Genomic DNA, 18,380 nt, shown 5'->3' on the forward strand with positions numbered 1-18,380 from the left:
TATTTTTATTCAGTCCCCCCATCCCAGCAGAGAACAGACAGAACAGACGATGGATATACAACAGACAATGGGAAAGTTCACAGAGGTCTTCCAGTAGGAGGAAGGTGCTGAGATGAGCAGGTGTTAGCAGGGGTCTCCAGAGTCTGTCTGCCCTGTGCCACGTCTGGCTAGGACTGGGGCTTCCGGGGCTTCCGGGGCTGGGATGGGTGGAAGAGTAGGGTTGCAAGTGGGATGGTCTACGGTGTGTGGAGTGCAAGGGGTTGTGGCCCAAGGGGAGCAGGGCACAGGGCCATAACCTGGGTAGTAGTAGAGGGAGGAGGAGCCAGGCATGACCCTCTCCTGGGAATTGGCAAAGGCTGCTCTGAGCCAGCTGAGGGGCCGGGCTCTGGGACAGCCAGGGGCGAGACAAAAAGGGTTGATGCTGGGGCACCCAGGGTGCATGGGGAAGCCCTTGAAGGAGCTCGTTCATAGGGTAGGACCAAGGTGAGGCAAAGGAAGAGAGGAGGAACTGGAGGCTTGTGAGCTGATGGGGACTGGCAGGGGAAGCAGACATTGCTGGAACTAGGAGGAGGAGCGTGGCCAGAAGCACTGGGGACACAGATGAGCTTGGAAACATGGGCATCAAGAGAAGTCCATGGGAGGGGAGAACACAGACGCATCTGCAAGCAAGCCCACCCCCTCCTGTCCACTTCCAGTCTCGCTGCTTTCCTCGGTGCTCAGCCTGACCCCACCCTACGTGTTTCCCTTTCTCATCTCACTCCTTCACCTGGCCTTCACCTCACCTCTTCCGCCTCGCTCAGCCCCATCTCACCTGTCCCCAGGACCATCACTGTCTTCGTCTTCATTCTCGTTGAGGAAGCTGAAGCTCTCCAGGGCATGCTCCACAGTGATGCTAAGACTGGAGGCCCGGCTGCGGGTAAGACCTTGTCTCTGCTGGGGGTGCGAAGGGAGTCAGCTGCTGCCGCTGCCTGGCTGCCCTCCCTGTGCTGCCACAGCCCAGCCCTCCTTACCATGAGCAGACTCTCCAGCCGGGTCACCTCCTGCTCCAGGCCCTGCAGCTCAGGAAACTGGCCACGATAATCATCTAGGGCAGCCATTAGGGCCCCCAGTGCCTCCTCCAACCTCCTGTCTCCAGCCCCTCCAGCTGCCCCTAGAACTGGGGCCTGGGCAGCCATGACCAAGCTAAGGTCTGACTGCTGGGGCCTAGGGGCTGGGGGTGAGGCAGTGGGGCTTGGGCTCTGACGGATAGGCTCTGGGGGCTCTGGGGAAGGGCTTTTGAGGGGTTCCCAACTGGTACTGGCAGAACTTGGGTAGGACGTGCTTGGGGCTATGGGGTCTGCCTGAGTGTTGGGAGTGGAAGTTGGGTGGCTACAGGACAGGGTGTCAGTGTCTGGGAGGGTGGGGCCCGTGTGTGCGGAGGAGCTGGGGAGCATAGCAAGGTCTAGAGAAGTGGAAGGGCTTACACTTATAAGGGTGGGGCTTGTGACAGAATGGGTGGGGCTCCTGGTGGTCTGGACTGGGCCCTTAGCACTGGGGGTAGGACTAGTAGTGGCAGGAGTTGACAGCCTCACTTTGTGAGCAGGGCTTGCAGTAGTGTGGGTGGGGCTTGCAGTAGTGTGGGTGGGGCTTGTAGTAGTGTGGATGGGGCTTGTGGTATGGGTGAGGCTTGAGGGCTGGGCTGGGGCTGTGGCACTGTGGGTAGGGCCTGTAGTAGTGAGGGTTGAGAGCGTGGGCTTGATGGTGGGGCTTGTGACAGTACTTGTCAGATTTGTGACAGTGTGGCTGGGGCTTGTGGTAGTCTCGACTCGGCTTGTAGTGTTGGGGGTAGGACCTTCAGTAGTAAGGGTTGAAAGCATTGGCTCATGGGTGGGACTTGTGGTAGTCTCGCCTGGGCCCATGGCACTAGGGGTAGGGCCTGTAGCAGTGAGGGTAGAGGGCTTGGGCTTGTGAGTAGGGCCTGTGGCAGTGTGAGTGAGGCTTGGAGCACTGCTGGTAGGGCTTATGGCACTACAGGTGGAGCTTATAGTGGTGTCGGTGGGGCCTGGCAGTTCAGGAGAGCTAGAGTCTGTGGCCTTGTGAAGTGAGTCTAGATGTACAGGTGGCGTGGGGTCTGTAGATGTGTGGGCAGGGCCTGTTGTACTGAGAGTGGGGTTTGTGGCAGAGTGGCCAAGATCCAGGGCAGGAGGGACAGGACCAGGGTGCTCCCCATGCGTGGGACTTGGGTGTGTAGATAGGCTAGGTCCCTGGCTTTCTAGGTCCTTAGCCTCTACTGAAGCCTCAGCCAAGGCAGCATCCACACTGGCCTCACTGATATGGCTCAGAGTCCGGCTGCAGAGGGCATGCCCATTGGCCAGGGCTGGGCCCATGGCTCCCTCCTTATCCGTGGGCCCAGAGGTGAGGGTCTCAGGCCTACGAAAGGCAACTTGGATGGGCAAAGGCTCAGGCTGCTGCACCAGGGGCTTGGGGGCTGAGGAGTGGCGGGCAGTGCCCGAGAGCTGTGGGCTGGATGAATCGTCTGAAGATTCGGATGACAGGGACCATGCCGTCCCATTCTCTAGCTCCTCCTGCCGCCTCAGCATATTCTGGGAGAGAGGAAAGGGCATTTCAGGACCATCCCCAAGGAGCCCCTAAGGGATGGGATGGCCTGAGCCTGGGTTGTGACTCACATAGAAGGCCTGCTCCCGAAGTGAGGGTGTGTCTGGTGGGCTCTGGCTATAGGTGGAGAAGCGCTTGGTGACTGTGGAGGCCTTGTTGACAGTAGAAGCAGCTGAGGGCTGGTCATCCTTGTCGAAGGGGCTGGGGAGGGAAGATGCTGTTAGCAGGTGCCACAGGCCCCAGGACCTGTCCCTAAGCCCCTCAGCCCCACCAACCTCCAGGTGACTTCCAGGCTGAGCTTGATGGTGCCAAGGTCGTTGATGTCCACAGCCACGACCTGGGGTAGGGCGGCGAATAGGTCCTTGGTCTCACAGGAGACACTGCCAACAACCACATGGTTGGCCAGGCCCTTCAGCTCTGTCACCTGTAGTCAAGAATGCATGGTGGGGTCACAAGGGTGTGGGGGTCATGAATTATGGGAGATCAGAGGTCTGAATTTGCATAGAGGTTAAATGATGGTCACAGGGCCATGAGGAGGGTGCAAGGATTGGAAATCTGAAGCACCCTGGGAGCATGGGAATCACAGAGGTCTGAGTTTGTAGAGTCACTGAGGTTGTGAAGGTCACAGACTTTTGGGAATTCAGGGGGTCAAATAGTCATCAGGTAATGGGGTCACATATTCACAGAGCCATGGAGTCAGACGAGGGTCATAGAGGTAAGGGTCTCAGGGTCATAAGGGGTCCTTAGGGTCATGGAGTCACAGGATCATGTGTCCTGTGGTCCTGGGCAGAGGCATCACCTTGATGGACAGGAATTCCGTGAGCAGAGGAAGAAAGATGGTTTCTTCACTGTCCCACACCTGTTTTCCACTACCCTCAATGCGGCCCCGCAGTTTCCAGCGCTGACGACCGTATTTCATGCAGATCTAGGGGAACAGGCAGGATGAGGCAGCTTTTGATGTTATGGCCCTGACATCCCAGCCCTTACCTGTACATCCTCATACCTCATACTGATCGCCCACACACAGCCTGGCGAAGCCAGCGAGCCCTGGGGATGGGGGAGAAGGAGATGAGCCATGTTGAGGTAGGGGTCTCAAGCACACACTTCCCTCTCCCCAACATCAGTCTGCCCCCACCACTCAGTACCTTTCATCCGGAGATGGAACTCGCCCAGCTGTGCCTCCAGCTCACTCTCCAGCAGACACATGCTCTAGGAGGGATGGGCAGGGACAGAAAGGGGTCAACAACCAGTCCCTTCTCACCAACTCTGCCATACCCTGTGTCCCTGCCTCATGGGCACCCATCCCTCACCTCTGTGTACTCTCGATGCCCCCGAGTGGCCTCAGCCAGGCTGTCCCGAGCCTCGCGGCTCCCTGGGGACCCGGTACTGTAAGCACGGACCATGTTGTAGGCACCATCCCGGAGACGCCGCTGGACACAGTATGCCTCATACAGCTCGTCAATCTGGCAGGTGAGTGAAGTGACAGTGGGGGGAGACTCACGCAGGGTCTAGCATCCCCTCACCCCCCTAAGATACCCAATCTCCCACCCCATATCACATGCACGTATGCATTCTACATATGTACCTTGCTGGCATGGAACTCCAGCCGTCGCAGGAAGCGTTCAATGGACTTGACTTGCTGGGAGAGAGGTGTGTCAGGAGAAGCCTGAGGTCCAGGGCCCTTTACCCTCCCCATGAGCCAACCTCTTCCAACACCATTCTCTATACACTCACCTTGTCCAAGTCATACAGGAAGCCCTGCATGGGGAGATGAGAGGGGGCACTTAGCAGTTATGGGAAGTATTCCAGCAGGGCACTTGCCCATCCAGATCCATCTAGCTCCTCCCCTTCATAGCACAGTCCACAGCCACTCCAGTCAAAGCAGGGATTGACCCACCCCATATGCCTGGCCTCTGGTGGGTGCAGGTGATATAGATCTGGTCCCCAAGACCCCTCCAGTATCCCTCCCTGTATCTCTTCCCTGGGGTCCCTCCCGTGGCCCACTTCCTTTCCAGCAACCCCAAGAAGTGAGCTCTGTGCCTCTTCATGCATGGTTCCCTCTACTAGGGAACTCCTATTCACCCTTTAAGACCCAGCAGAAGTGTTTCCTCCTCTGGGAAACCCGGAGCTGTTACCCAGGAAGAACCATGGCTCTTCCCTCAGTACCAGTACAATATAATTTCTTGTTGTTCATGTCTGTGGGGGTCTGACCCACCCCACTGGAAGCTCCCATGGGCAGGTATTGGGTCCCAGGCAGAGAGTGCGCACAGGCTGGGGAATGTGGAGATAGAAACCTCCCAGCCTTTCCTGATATCCTCTTTTCTAGTTATACCTGGACTAAGTCACCCCAGAAAACAGCCCTGATGTCACCCACCTCTGTCCCTACCCAGTCCCACACACCACAGGGGTAAAGAGCATTAGTCCAGGGCATCCTTGCCAACCCTTCACTCACCAGGCGGGAATTCCTCTTGGATTCCCTTATCTGACCCTGGAGTTTCTCCTGCTCCTGCTGGTGTACCTCCAAATAGGCCCTGGGATGACAACAAGAATTAACTTACCTCTGCAGACTCCAAGCTGCCGGAGATACAGACAGAGGAGAGAGGGTGTGAGGCTTGGGAAGGTTCCCACTGGCAGAAAGGGGATGGGAGCTGGGGAAGGATCCTGGGACAAGGCATTGGGAGGGAGTTGCTTACGTCAGGCCCCGCTTGAGCGCAGCGTACACAAGGTCCAGCCGCTCAGGCTGTGGGACTTTGGGGGCAGGGTGTGCCACAGAAAACATCCTGGACACTAGGGAGAGCGTTGGGGGCTTCCGTGGGGGTCCCGGAGGGCTGAAGGCCGGGAAGCTCCTGAAGAAGAGGCTGCACTCAGAAAGGGGCAAGAAGGAGTCCCCCAAACTCTCACTGCACACCCAGCTCCAACTGGGTCAGAATCTCTTCCCCGTCAGCCCCCCTCTTCTGCGTACCTGGGCCCCCGCTCGTGGCTGCAGAGGGCGCCTGCGAAGGACTGGCTCCTATTGACCCGGGCGCTGAGCAGGCGACGCTGCGGCCGCACCGACAGGGACATCATGGAATGAGTCCGCGCGGGGCTCCCTGGGGGTGGCGAGGGCGGGTGTCCAGCGCCAGTCGGGCCCTTGAAGCCCCCTCCCCGCGGCCCGGCCTCTGTATCTAGTCCTGCCGGACACGGCCTGACGCTGGGAGTCCAACAATCCCGCCAGCCCAGGCACTAATGACAGGGAGGCCGCGGGTGACTCGGCCTCGGACTCAGCGTGGCCTCAGCTCGGCCCCCACTTCCTGCAGAGGTGCAGGCTCCGCCTGCCGCAAGGGGCAGGAAGGGGGGGTCGCGCAGGGACCCTCCCCAGGCTGGGAAGGGGCAGGAAAGGGGCGGGGCGCGCGAAGAATGTGCGGAAGCGCCTGTTTACCAGGGGCGGGGCGGGCTCCCTAGCCCTGCCCCTGACTTCCCCCCAAAGTGGACCAGGAGCTCCGCGCCCGCACCCAGCGAGGCCGCTGGAGGTCACCTGGTGGGGCGGGGTGCAGGTTTTGAGCTCAGCGGAGCTGCCCGACAGGCCTGGCCGGCGCGGGTTAGGCTCCCGCGATCCGCCCGCCGCGGGTAAGCTGCTCCCCTCCAGCCCCCACTGGCTCCCAGGCGCCCAGACGCCAGAGTCCTCTCGGCGCCCGGAGCCGGGGGATTCCCAGAGTGGGGGGCAGTGGCGAGAAATGCCCCGCCCCCTCCACTTTCCTGTAGCTCGGACCTGGAAACTGAGTCATAGACAGACGCCTTCGCCCGTGCCCTTAGCGGGAAGAGATCCTCCGCAGACCCCCACCCCGCTCCCGCGAAACACGCTCCCCTGGCCCCCAGAATCCGGCCCGCACCCTCTGGAGCCAGTCCCGGAGCCTTCGCAGCCCCAGACCGGGTCCTACCTTTCTTCTTGGCGCTCATGGTAGGTCTGGGACAGCCCCCCCACCCTCCGAGCTTGACCCCGTGTGCCCGCCGGCCTAGGGCCACTCGGTGCCGGCCTGGCTGGGCTCCCCGCTCACTCCTAGCGACTGTGGCTCCAGCTTCAGCTCCTCCAGGCGCCGCCCCCCGCCCAGTTCCTGCCGCCTGACTCAGCCCGCCGGGATGGGGCGGGACCCACCGGACCAGGGGGGCACCCGGGCCTCGGCCTGCCCGGCCTCTGCGAGGGGTGACTGAGGTTGCCCCGTGGGGAGAGGACTGACGGGGATCTTCTCGGCTGGGATCAGGAGTTGAGTGCAGCGGTGAATATGGAAAGATAAATAGCATGAGGTCACCGCGTGGTGGCTGGATTGGGTGCACTTATCATAGGGGGCTCATGGAGTGGCTGTTGAAGGGTGCTGAGAGAGGGCTAAACTCACGGAGGGCTGAGAGTTGGGGTTCTGAGTGTGAAGGCTAGACAGTGGGGCCTGAGACAGTACAAGAAAGGGCTGGGGTGCTGAGTAGAGGAACTGTGCCAATGAAGGGCACAGAGTCAGGTGTTAAGCATGAGGGATGGAGGTCATCAAGAGAAAGGGTCCAAAGGTGTGGGATTGGATCGATCCCATATTATGTGTTGTTGCCCAGGGAAGGAAGCAGAGAAGGAACTGGATGCCGAGTCCCACAGCCCCATGCATTACCCCCACAGATAGGGTGCTCGGTCTCAGCATTCCCCCTCCGGCCTCAGACCCCGGGGAAAAAAGACTCACTATCCAGCCAGGGCCTCCTCTCTATCAGAAGCTGTATCCTAGAGTGGAGGCCCATCCTTCTGGTCCCCAGCTCACACGGGCTGAATCTCCTTGGTGTCAGCCCTTTCCCACCCCCAGTCTCTTCATTGAATATCCCTTGTCCACCTCCAGCCAGGATAGAGGCCACGATATCTAGGGACCGCTGGGCATCCCATCCCTTCAGAGGGGCTTGGTGCTCCCCCGACCCCATAAATACTCCTGCTCCTTGATGTTCAATTCTGTTGCACTGGGCTTACTTTCTTCCCAAGAGACTGGGGTGGGCCCACGGTGTGCATTTCCAACAAGCCCACCAGCCCCCTTCAGTTTAGATGCCAGATTTCCAAGGACCCCAGTTTGAGAAATGCTATCCTCTCCTCCCTCCTTGAAAACTGGGTGCTATGCACCCTACAGTGGCAACTATGCATTCAGTAGATCACCTGCCCAACATTGGCTGATTGCATCATTTAGCTACCCCCCATGGGAACACCCCAGCCTTATCACTTGGCTCTGGAATGCCCCTTCCCTAAATCACAACCACATGGACCACAACCCTCAGGCTGTCTCCATCACCCCCACCTCACCTGCTTTCTACCTCAGACCTCCTGGGCTCTCAGCTCATTTATTCAACTATCCACTGAATGACAATCCTGTGCCAAGCATGTGCCAGTCACTGGAGATACAGCCCAGAATTGCAGACACCACCCTGCATAGAGCTCACAATCCGCCTCTGCTTCCTTTCTCTCTGCCAGCTCCCTCCTACCTTCTCTTCCCCACCTTCCCTGCACAGCCTTCTCCCTAGCTTGGCTCTACAGCCATGACTCCATCACTTGCCTGCTGCTAATATCCCTAGCACTCTGCACCTGTCTCATACCTGGCAAAAACCAGCCCTGGGCAACCCAACTCTCTGCCTTCTCTGCACATGCACATCGGCTGGCGGGAGATGCCAGAGGTCTTGGCTCAGCAGCTGGGCTAGAACGACAGAGCAATTCTCAACCCCAGCCAGGCTCTCATTTCCCACGGGGGAAATCCTTATGTGTGCCCTAGTCATCTCTCCCTTCTCATAGAAAGTGATGAGTGTTTCAGACTTTCTCCACGAGCCCCCATAAAAAATGAAAACAACCCTGGAAACTACCCAAATGCCCATCAGTTCATAATGGAATGCTCTATAGCAAAAAGAATGAACAACATATAACTACGGGCAACAATATGGATGAATCTTAAAGACATGATGTTGAATGAAAGAAGCAAGACCACAATAGAGGACATATTTATGATTCCCTTAATAGGAAGTTCAAAAACAGGCAAAACACATCTGTGGTGATAGAAGTCAGAAGAGTGGTTACCCTTGGGAATAGTGACTGGAAGGGGGATAAGGGGGCTTCCAGAGTGCTGGTAATGTTCTATTTCCTAATCTGGGTTCTAGTTCATGTGTTCCCTTGTGAAAATGTATTGAGCTGTATCAATGAGGACATGTACCCTTCCTGTATGTATATTTCAATATAAAGTTGATTTTAAATAACTACAAAAAGAAATGACCCCTCTGGGGTACCCGTTTGGCCTTCACTCCATTTGGCCCTTTCAGAGCCAACTTTCTAGAAGAGATGTCTACCTCCGTTTTCTCTCCACACCCACCCACTCCTCTTCCCATCCTGGACCACCTTTCACACCCATCACTCCCCTGACTGGTTGGGAAGAGGTCACCCACCACTGTCTCCCTGTTGCTGAATCCAGAGTCTTATCCTGCTTGATCTCAGTAAAGCTTTTCACTTTGTCGCTCTCTACCTCTTCCTTGAGCCCTTCTTTCCCTTGAATTTCAAAAGGCACCATGCCCCTGCTTTTCCACCTATCTCTCTGGCTGCACATCTTATTTTCCCACAGAAGATCTGTCTTTCTTTCCATCCCCGAGTGGGCCTCATTCTCCTTGCCCTTGGGCTTTGTACACCTCCCACAGTTCAATGCCATCTAAATGCTGCCAGCTTCCTTATCTCTCCCTTGCCCAAACTGTTCTTCTGAGCACCAGGCCTGTGTATCTAACTTCCTGCTGCCTCCCCAGAAGCTGAACGACAGTGCAGAGTGGGCTATTAGGGATGTGCTGAGTTTGTAGTCCCCAAACTGAATTCACCATTTTCCTCCTCAGACCTGACTCTCCGCAGTCTTTACCTCCCCACGACAGTCCCACCATCTATTTACCGAGGTTTTCAAGACAAAGTAGGAGCCATCCTGGATGCCCCAGTCTGTTATCCTCCACATCCACTCAGCCACCCACTCCTGCCATCTGTAGATCCTGTCCCCTCACCTCCATCCCCCACAGCTAGAATTCAGGTCCAAGCTGTCACCAACTCTTAACCTAGTACCCTACAGCAGCTTCCTAATGGACAGTCCCTGTCTCTAACCTACAATGATCCATTCTTTATTCAATAACAACATTGCTCTTAAAATTCTAGTCATGTGACAATGCCAAAAACTGCTTTATCATGTGCTTTCTATATATCAGACACTGTGCTTAATTAACAAACATTTAATTCTGGCAACAACCCTATGGGGTGAGTCCTATTGGCCCCATTTCACAGAGAAACCTGAGGCTAATTGGTTATGTGACCTTGGGCAAGACATTTCTTTACCCTTTTGGGCTTCAGATACCCATCTGTTAAATGCAAATAATAATAACAACAACCATAATAATAATACCAACAATTATCTCGCAGGTCTGTTGGGGGAATGAAATGAGATACTTCCCTCCCTATACGGAATGTTTGGGGAAGGGCGAATTGTATGTGGGGTAGGGAAGTTGGATGGACACACTCTTCCGACACTACTCTCACCCTGACCAGTTCCCTCTCCTTTTTCAAGTCTTACCCTATGACTTCTTCCTCCAGGAAGCCTGTCTGGGGTTGGTTCCCCCTTTTAGGCGTCTCATGGCTTCCTCCTTCTGATCATTGAGGCCACATAACTAGGTTGTCAGTTCTCCTTTAGTGTCTGTCTTCCAAGCAGACTGTGAACTCTGAGGACTAGGGCCTGTTTGCTTGGCTCACTGCTCAACCCTCTGGGCCTGCACCAGGGCAACAAAGAAGGGGGAGCTGAGTATGAGTGGGGGTGCTGAGTGAACTGGGCTGCCCAGACCCAGAAACAGCAGATCCTGAGCTGTAGGGGGGTAGATTTCAAGTCTGGCCCACCCTAACTCCCCTACCCCACATATAAGTTTCCCTGTCTTTTCCCTACTTTCTGATTATATCAGCAAGTGGGGTTCTGCTCCCTGGGGATGGGGCAAGGTAGGGATCCCCTGAGCTTCTAAGCTTCTAGAACTGAGTGGGTTGGCTAGACCCAGAGCAGGCTGACTGTCCCATCAATTTTCTTTCTCTGACTGGGGCTTTGCTGCCACCAACCCCCTAGTCCCACAGGAAACCAGGATGTATAACTGTTGGTCCAGACTCCTCCCAAATGACCATCTGAGTGACCATTTCAGGGGGTGGATAGGCAGGATCTCCCCTGCTGTAGGGGAGAGAAAGAACTGAACCTCTTGAGTTAAGGGAGAGGGTCCACCTGAACTGGTGGGGGTTAGCTGATAAGAGCCTCTCTGGACTCACGGCAGCCCTGAAATCTGTTCTGGACATGGGAATGAACCCAGGTTCCAAAGGTGATGGGGCAGCCGGCATGTAATTCTGGCCACCTGCATGGCTCCAGATCCTGTGGCCCCCAGTACCCTCAATATGCCAAGACTACTTGTGTGAGGCAGGAAGTCCCGCCACTTGCACATCCCAGCTCAGTGGTCACCTCACCAGGAGTCCGCAGGTCCAGCTCTACCCCACTGCCCTGCAGCCCCAGACTGAGGTAAACAGATGCTAAAAATAACCTCAGGCAAGGGGTGGTTACAAGGAAGAGTGGGGTCTCTCCTGAGCCTGCTCCTGTCTCCATGGCAACTGCCCCAAACCTGACTGCTGACATCATGCTGCAACTGCAGAGCAGGGAGGGAGGAGGTGCAGAGCTGCCTCAGACCCCCCCCACCCCCCCCCCACCCCCCGAACCAGGCAGAGGCAGCCAGGTAGCCTCACTTCCTGCCGGTCCCCTCCCTAGTCAGGTGGTCACATTCCCAAGCCTGGTAGCCTCCCCTGGGCCAGGCCTGGCAGGGGCATGAGTTCCAGCCGCAGCAATGGGTTGCCCTGACTCAGCTGCACCCTTCTCGCCTGCTTGTCCACCCAGGGAGGACTCAGGCTGGAGCCCTGCGTGTTCCCTCTACCCCCACTCAAATCCAGGCCCCTCTCTCTGACAGCTGCTCCTACAGGACCCAGGACGCAGAGCAAGGGTTGAAGTGGGAGGTAACTAAGCCAGGCCTCCTAGTCTTGCTGGAGTACTTTGTACCTCACTCTCTAATTCTCATCTCCACCCACCATGCCATGGAGGTGGATAGTGCAGTGGCAAGAATTCAGATCTGGGTCTAATTTGCACCTCTCCCCAAACCAGCTGTGTGACCTTGAGAATATTACTTAACCTTCCTGGGCCTGCATCTGCCAGATTGTCATAACCCTTCTAAGAAGGCTGTGCCGGGGCTGAACGCTGCAGGCCTAGCTAGGGCAAGGCCCAGGGCACTGTTATTGTTATAGTAGACTGCACACAGTAGGTACTCAGCCACCCATCCTGGACACAAGTTAGGGGCCACAAAGTACAACTGGCTGGGAAAGGTCCATCCCAGAGGCTGGATTCAGGCCTCACTCGGGAGAGAAAGACAGAGGGTGCTGAGGCCGGACTTAGCTGTGGCGAGTAGCCCCTTCCTCAAATCAGTTCTGCAGGGTGCCCAGGCCTGGCTGTTTATAGAGATACCACACCAGCCTCTCATTTCCAGGGACAGGATCTGTTCCCCACCGCGCCGGGGCGATCCTCTTGGGATTCAGCAGAGCCAGGTTTGGGCGAAAAGCCCGACCCCCGGCCAGGCTCAGCCACCTGGGGCCGGGCCCCAAATCGGCTTAGGTCAGCCAGTGGGGCCGAGAAGATTAGCTCATCTTGGAGGCCGACTGGCACCCCTCATCGCCCCCTCCCCATTCCCAGCTCAGCCTCCCCCATGGCGAAGGCAGCGGGGGCTCCAGCAGAGCGATCGTGCCAGGGCTCAGTCTGCCGCCGAGGGCCCGCCCTCAGGCCTGGTCCACTCCAGAGCCTCAGGGCACCGGCCGCTTGGGCCTTGCTGTGGGAAGGAGGCAGCGCCGGGCGCGGCAGGCCCGGAGGCGGCGGCTTTTGTGGGGCGAAGCTGCGTCCTCCGCGCACAGGGGGAGGGGAGAAAGGGCACCGCGAGGCGGGGGTCCCGGGGATGGGGTGATGTGGGACAGGGCCGCAGCCGGGGTAACAGATCCGCGACCTACGGGCCGGCGCTGGCAGGGGAGGCACTGGAACCGACGCTCCAGTCCCCCGCCCGGCCAGCGGCCCCGGGACACTCACATGGCTGCGCTGGGCTACGCGGACCTCGCGCTCTCGGTGCGCTCGTCGCTGCCCGGCCTGGTCCGTCGCGCCGCAGCTGCCGCTGTCTCCGCCGCCCGCGCCCGCCCCTCCCTGCACCCTGCCGCCCCGCTCCTCCCCTGGCCCGCTGAGCCCCACCCCTTGCGCTCCCGCAGCTCAGGCACCCCTGTAGGCGCCCAAGGCTCGCTCCGCCCTCTTGGGTAACGGGGCGGCGGGTGGCCGGCCGAGCACACCAGCTTGCGGGTAGGCGGGACCCTGGAGGACGCGACGGCGGCGACAACGCTAGGGATCTGCGGGAACAGGGCGGCTTTCCTGGAACGGCTCGCAAAGGCAGTCCCATTCCTTCCCACGCAGACCCCAAAACCCAGTTAGTGGGAGAGCCCCTCTTGCCCCGCTCCTCAGATTCCGTGGCCTCTAGAGACCTTTTAGACCTCCCTACCTGTGACTGCCTGAAACAGGTCCTGGAGCAGCCACTGCTGGGTTGGGTTGGTTGGAGGAAGGGATGGGGCCATTTTCCGAGAGGGAGGCCTGAATCCTAGCCATCGGAACTCTTCTGGGTCCAGACACTGCCTCTCAGCCCAGCCTTCTCTGCCAGCCTCAGATTCTCTGCTGTGGGGGCAGGCTGCCCTTCCTGCCACCATCTGGGCTCTTAGCCAGGTCATGCAGTTACCACTTATTGGATACAACTCCTGGGGAGTCTCAGGTCTTGTTTTTCAAAGCATGGGTGAGTGACCTGGGTTTGGGGCACATATTGGCTAAGGGGGTCAGAACCCAGTACTTTCCAATGAGGGGTCTGGAACACTGATTCTCCCTTAGAGTGGGTTGCGGTGTGGCTGAGAGCTGGTGTCAAAGGAATAGCTGCACTACCCCACCCCTCCCATTAATGCTCTAGGCCAGGGGTGTCAAAACTGCGGCCTGCGGGCCAACTGCGGTCCGCAATCCATTGTTAATTGGCCCGCAGCAAATTCCAAAAATATATTTAGTTTACATAAATAAACCAGGTGAGGCAATACGTACTTCACCTCAAGTGAGTGGCCCGGCTGTTTGTGTATTTTATGGCATATGGCCCTTGGTAAAAAACGTTGAAAAAAGTTTGGACACCCCTGCGAGTCTCGGCCCTTATCCTTCAGGTTTCACTTCTGTTGTCCTTTACCTTTAGAGGTAGCACAGACATACCCAGGAGTGGTTGGAGGGACTTTCCTGAATATACTCCTGAGGGTTGGTTATGACAACCAAGAGGTTGGTGGAGGGAGCGCAGAGGCCCTCAGGGCACTGACATTCTCTCCCTCACCAGTTCTTACCAGCACACACCTGTCTCCCAGCTCTTATCTCTCCAGCCTCTCCTCTTTGCCTCCCTTGGCAGCACTCGTTTCTCTGTAGTCCTTCAGCCCGGGGACTGCTCACAGGGGCTGGGTTCTTCTCTTTATTCACCCCATCCTAAGATATCATCCAGGCCCAAGGCTTCCATCCATCCACTGCTGACCATCCCAAGCCCTCCTGTGTGCCCAGAGCCCTCTCCTGTTCCAGAGCCCCTGACCTTCCCCAGAGGGAGTCTTCTTCCTTTGTCCTTATCTCTGCAAAGCACCATGGTTCACCTAGGCTCCCACCTAAGTCAGAGGCTGGGCCTCTCCAGAGCTCTCAAAACTAGTACCCGTTGGTCCCTGCCCATCACTAATGTCACCTTCTCAACAAGGCATCCTCTGACCACCTTTTCTGAACATAGCCACTCCTTCTTACTCTCTGTCCCCATATCCTGTGGACTCATGCCTTTGTGTCACTCATCACCACCAGGCAGCACGCATGCCCATGTGTGTTCACGTGCCTAAATCTACCTCACTCTGGGTCTCTAAGCTCTGTGGGGGCAAGGGCCATGGACGTCCTCATCACCACTGTCCCTGGCTCATAGTGGGGAGTTCAAGAAATATTTGTTGAATAAGTGAGTTGAATAAATAAATGCATGAATCCTTAACGTCCCCTCTCCGACCCCCCCACCTTCCCTTCCCTCAGTTTCCTAATCCTGTTGATTCTGCTTCCTTAATACGTTTCAAATGCATTCCCTTCCCACCCCTCACCTTCCACTACCAGTACTCTATTGTTTATTAATTCATTTCCCAAACACCTACTGAGCACTCAGGGCTGGGCAGCATGCTGGCCCCTGGGTGGCAGTGGCCTAGAGCTGTCCCAGTGCCATTGCTCAGGGCTCTGATGAGTCAGAGCTGATGTGGTGGTGCACCAAGGCACTGTCCCAGGGACTCATTTTCAGTCTGGAATTCTGGAATCCCACTTCCAGAAAATTCCCACTTTTCATGGATGATTCCTTTGCTCTTCATAATCAATTAGTCACTGTGTCCTGTGTCTGGCCATGTATTTGTATTGTCCTAACTGGTACTGGGGCCTCGGCCATCATCTTCTCTGGGCTCTCTGCCTCCTCCGTTGTCCCCTACAGTTGTTCTCCATCTGACAGCTGAAGTGATCTTTTAAATCATAAATCAGTTCATGTTGGCTGTCCAGTGTCCTCAGGATAAGTCCAGACTCTGTAGTGGGGCCTGCAAGAGCCAGGAGACTTGGCCTGTGATGACCTCTCCTCATTTCTGACCCATCCTGTCAGCCATTGCTGCTCTGGTACCACTACCCCAACCTACCTGTGGCTCCTTAAGCATGGTCCCCACTCTCTGGCCTCTGCCTCTTCTCCCAGCCTCCCTTTTGCCTGGGATCGTCCTCCCCCTTATTCACATGGAAAACAGCTCAAATGTCACCTCCTCCAAGAAACCTGTGTCTTTTGGCTCCCCACTCTCTTTCTGAGCACCCATTACTATCTTATTGTCCTTGTCTGTGACCAGGCCTGGCTCCCCATCCTGTGACCAGCAGGGCCAGGCATGGATAGGGCTGCCGTGAGCAATGGGACACCTGAGGCTTCACTTGGCCTACTCCCCCTGCTCAGGGGCCTTGAGGAAGGGACAGCATCTGAGAGCCACAGGGTGCTGCAGGCCTCTCTCCAACAACCAGTGAGCCAGGCAAGGAAGGACACAGCTGAAACCCATTTTACAGAAGAGCCACTTGAGGCTCAGGAAAGGCAGGGCCTTTCCATGGTGTTGTGGGTAGAATCTGAGCTCCCACTCAGCTCACTGAGCCCTAATCAGCTGGGCTGAGACAGGCATCATTCTGTGAGCATGTGCTCTGCCTGGTGCTGGGCTGGGAGCTGGGGCAGAGTTCTAATCATTGCCATTTCTGAACTCGAGCAGTTCACATTCCTGAAAGGATGGGCTCTGGCCTGAGAAAAATTTCTCTATTAGATGGCAGAGGGTGGTGAGAACCATAGTGAACCATGGGTCCTTACATATGGCACAGCTAGTTCTATTTTCGGAAGTAATGCAGTTCAAGTCTCAAGCCCCAGAAAAATGGAGGTTTCCCTCACCCCCACCCCACAGGCCCTGTGGCTACGACTCTCTGGTATGCAGTTTCACCCCCACCCCCCAGCCTCCTGAGGGAACAGAATAAAGCCTGCCCCTTCCTGTGCCTATGGCCACATGCGTCAGACAGAATGTACAGTATTCATTCATTCACCAGATATTCAGCAAGCATTCATGGAACCTGCTGTATGCTCAGCCCTGGGGGGAACGGAAGTGGGGGGACAGAGGTGCAGCCACCCAGACCCTACTCGTGGGGGCTCACTGTTAATCAGGGCAGGGACATCCCTGAGTCTCTGCACCTCCTGTGTCACCTGAGTGTGCGTGATTATGCCAGTGTCTGTGTGTGCACATGTGTGTGTGTATGCTGGGTAGGGCTTTGTAGGGAAAGAGCCCTTAGCATGGCCATTGTTGGGGCTCCCTAGGCAGGCAGAGTAGTTTTTTCAGGATGTCAAGTGCAAACTCCCCTTTCACCCTGAAGTTCCACTTCAAGAAATTTATCCCAAAGAAAGAGTGGTACAGGTAAGAAAAGATGTGTGCCTCTGGATAACTGGCTTGTTTAATCAGGGATACAGGGATGACACATTCCTTGTGACCATCAGTGGGCGATCGAGGGCTGAAGGAGGCTTGTACATGCCGGAGAGGCTCTGTGGCCGCTAAAAGGGATGCCAGGCATGACCTGAGCATCTGCCAGGGGCATGGCATCGTTCTGAATGCTGGCGACAAAGAGGCAGGCAAGACAGGCAGGGTCTCTGCTCTTCAGGAGTTTATACTCCAGCCCACGGAGACAGATACTAATCAAGTTGTTAGTAAGATGACTTCAGAGAGGAGGAGACGTGGAGAGAACACATCAGGGTGATGTGATGTGGAGTGATGGGACTGCGGGCTACTTTAGTCAGGGTGGTCAGGGAAGGCATCTTTGAGACAGTGACATTGGAGCCGAGACCTGAATGACAAGAAGGAAATAGTTATCGAATGATCCAGAGAAAGACAGGACAGCAGGCGTAAAGGGAAGAGCAGGGGCAATGGCTCGGAGGTGAACTTGCTGTGGTTCAGTCATGTGAGCTGGAGTAGAGAGAGGGGGTCTGAGAGGCTGCAGGCTCAGGTCAGGTAGGGTAGGGAGTGAGGGTTTTAGATCTCTGAGGAGGGAAAGGTGCGCATCACAGAAGACACGGAAGAGTGGGGAAAGCACCAGAGCAGCCGCCTGTTCTCCTGTAGCGGGTCTCCTCAGCTCAAATCTGTATCCATTGGTCCTGAGAGCTGTCAGGAGGCTCATGCTGGTGCCAGTAGCGGCCACCATCTCTGGGCTTGTAATTTCACCTGGTTTTATTTTCTTTGTATTTATTTACACGATAGTTTGCAATGAACATGTCATCATTTTCAAAGACAACATGGCCATTACTGATTGAGGCATTTCCAGGGCCGCCCCTGCACCTGGTAGGTGTAAGTTTCTAGTCCAGGGTCGCCAGGCCCCACAGGTGACTTCCCTGGGGACTCTGCCCCAGGCTGGGCAGTGTGTGTCATTGGCCCCGCTGATCCAGCTTTGGCCTCCAGGGGGCCTGTGAGTAGGGCGGTGCTGGAGTGGGGTGACTATGTCCTGAGGGCTGGGCTAGGCATCCTTCCTTCCTTCCTGACTCCCTTCTCCTAAGGGACAAGTGGGAGGGACGTCCGTGCCTCTCCCAGATCATGGGATGAGATGCTCCCCTGGGACCCTTTAGGGAGAGGGCTGACAAAAGCTGCAGTGTGTGGTGTGTCGTTTATTTCTGAGTTCCTATCGCTAAGAGAACTGTTCTGATAGAAATTTGGAAGGTGTTGTGGTGGGGAGGGTCCTAGTCACGGGCATTTGGCAATACCCTCCACCCATCCGACAATGACCCTGGGGAAGAAGATCCCCAAACTGAGCCCCGCGCTGCCCCATCCAAGTCCAAGATGCACAGCGTTGGTCTTTGGCGCCACCGTGTGGGAAGTGTTCACACTGCCGTTATAGGCTTCCCAAAATAGCCCCAACTCCAGGGGGTGAGCCCTGGCCCCAAGCCCTGTTTCCCTTAATGGATGGCCACAGAAGTGTGCAGTGCACACCCTGTTCAGCCCTATGCAGCGGCCCTGCTCACACAGACCTGGTGGCAGATCACGGTCCCTGGGAAGCACACCACCACCATTAAAACCTCCTCCACAGTCCGAAGCCTCTTCCTAAATGCTCCCTGACTCTCCACTTCTCAGT

General features: G+C 56.5%; 2 protein-coding genes across 9 annotated transcripts in view; one reads left to right on the forward strand and one right to left on the reverse strand.

Moving 5' to 3' along the window:
* Positions 1–18,380, reverse strand: part of RIPOR1 (RHO family interacting cell polarization regulator 1) — a 39,031-nt gene that overhangs the window by 2,512 nt on the left and 18,139 nt on the right. Inside the window, exons 1-15 of one of the 6 annotated variants that reach the window (XM_074314722.2) lie at positions 12,735–12,820; positions 10,167–10,359; positions 5,558–5,684; positions 5,289–5,441; positions 5,048–5,126; positions 4,330–4,353; positions 4,181–4,234; positions 3,906–4,058; positions 3,741–3,804; positions 3,599–3,642; positions 3,395–3,520; positions 2,871–3,019; positions 2,667–2,796; positions 1,011–2,582; positions 812–933 (exon numbers count right to left, since the gene is read on the reverse strand). In XM_074314722.2, coding sequence (XP_074170823.2) covers positions 812–933; positions 1,011–2,582; positions 2,667–2,796; positions 2,871–3,019; positions 3,395–3,520; positions 3,599–3,642; positions 3,741–3,804; positions 3,906–4,058; positions 4,181–4,234; positions 4,330–4,353; positions 5,048–5,126; positions 5,289–5,441; positions 5,558–5,661 — 2,774 coding nt within the window. In that variant the 5' untranslated portion in view covers positions 5,662–5,684; positions 10,167–10,359; positions 12,735–12,820. Of the gene's footprint in view, positions 1–811; positions 934–1,010; positions 2,583–2,666; positions 2,797–2,870; positions 3,020–3,394; positions 3,521–3,598; positions 3,643–3,740; positions 3,805–3,905; positions 4,059–4,180; positions 4,235–4,329; positions 4,354–5,047; positions 5,127–5,288; positions 5,442–5,557; positions 5,685–6,512; positions 10,140–10,166; positions 10,360–12,734; positions 12,892–18,380 lie in introns of those variants that run through there. The other 5 variants (XM_074314718.2, XM_019755828.3, XM_019755815.3 and 2 more) reach the window with 5 other exon arrangements.
* The window catches only part of AGRP (agouti related neuropeptide), a 29,912-nt gene continuing 17,586 nt past the window's right edge, over positions 6,055–18,380 (forward strand). For 2 of the 3 annotated variants that reach the window (XM_088800315.1, XM_074314732.2), the window contains exon 1: positions 6,055–6,532. The gene's annotated coding sequence lies outside the window, so the exon portion shown is untranslated. The remainder of the gene's footprint in view (positions 6,533–18,380) is intronic. The other variant, XM_074314730.2, reaches the window with a different exon arrangement.

Source organism: Rhinolophus sinicus, chromosome 8 (assembly GCF_057876585.1).
Source record: "Rhinolophus sinicus isolate RSI-liver-muscle chromosome 8, RSI-T2T, whole genome shotgun sequence".
NCBI lineage: Eukaryota > Metazoa > Chordata > Mammalia > Chiroptera > Rhinolophidae > Rhinolophus > Rhinolophus sinicus.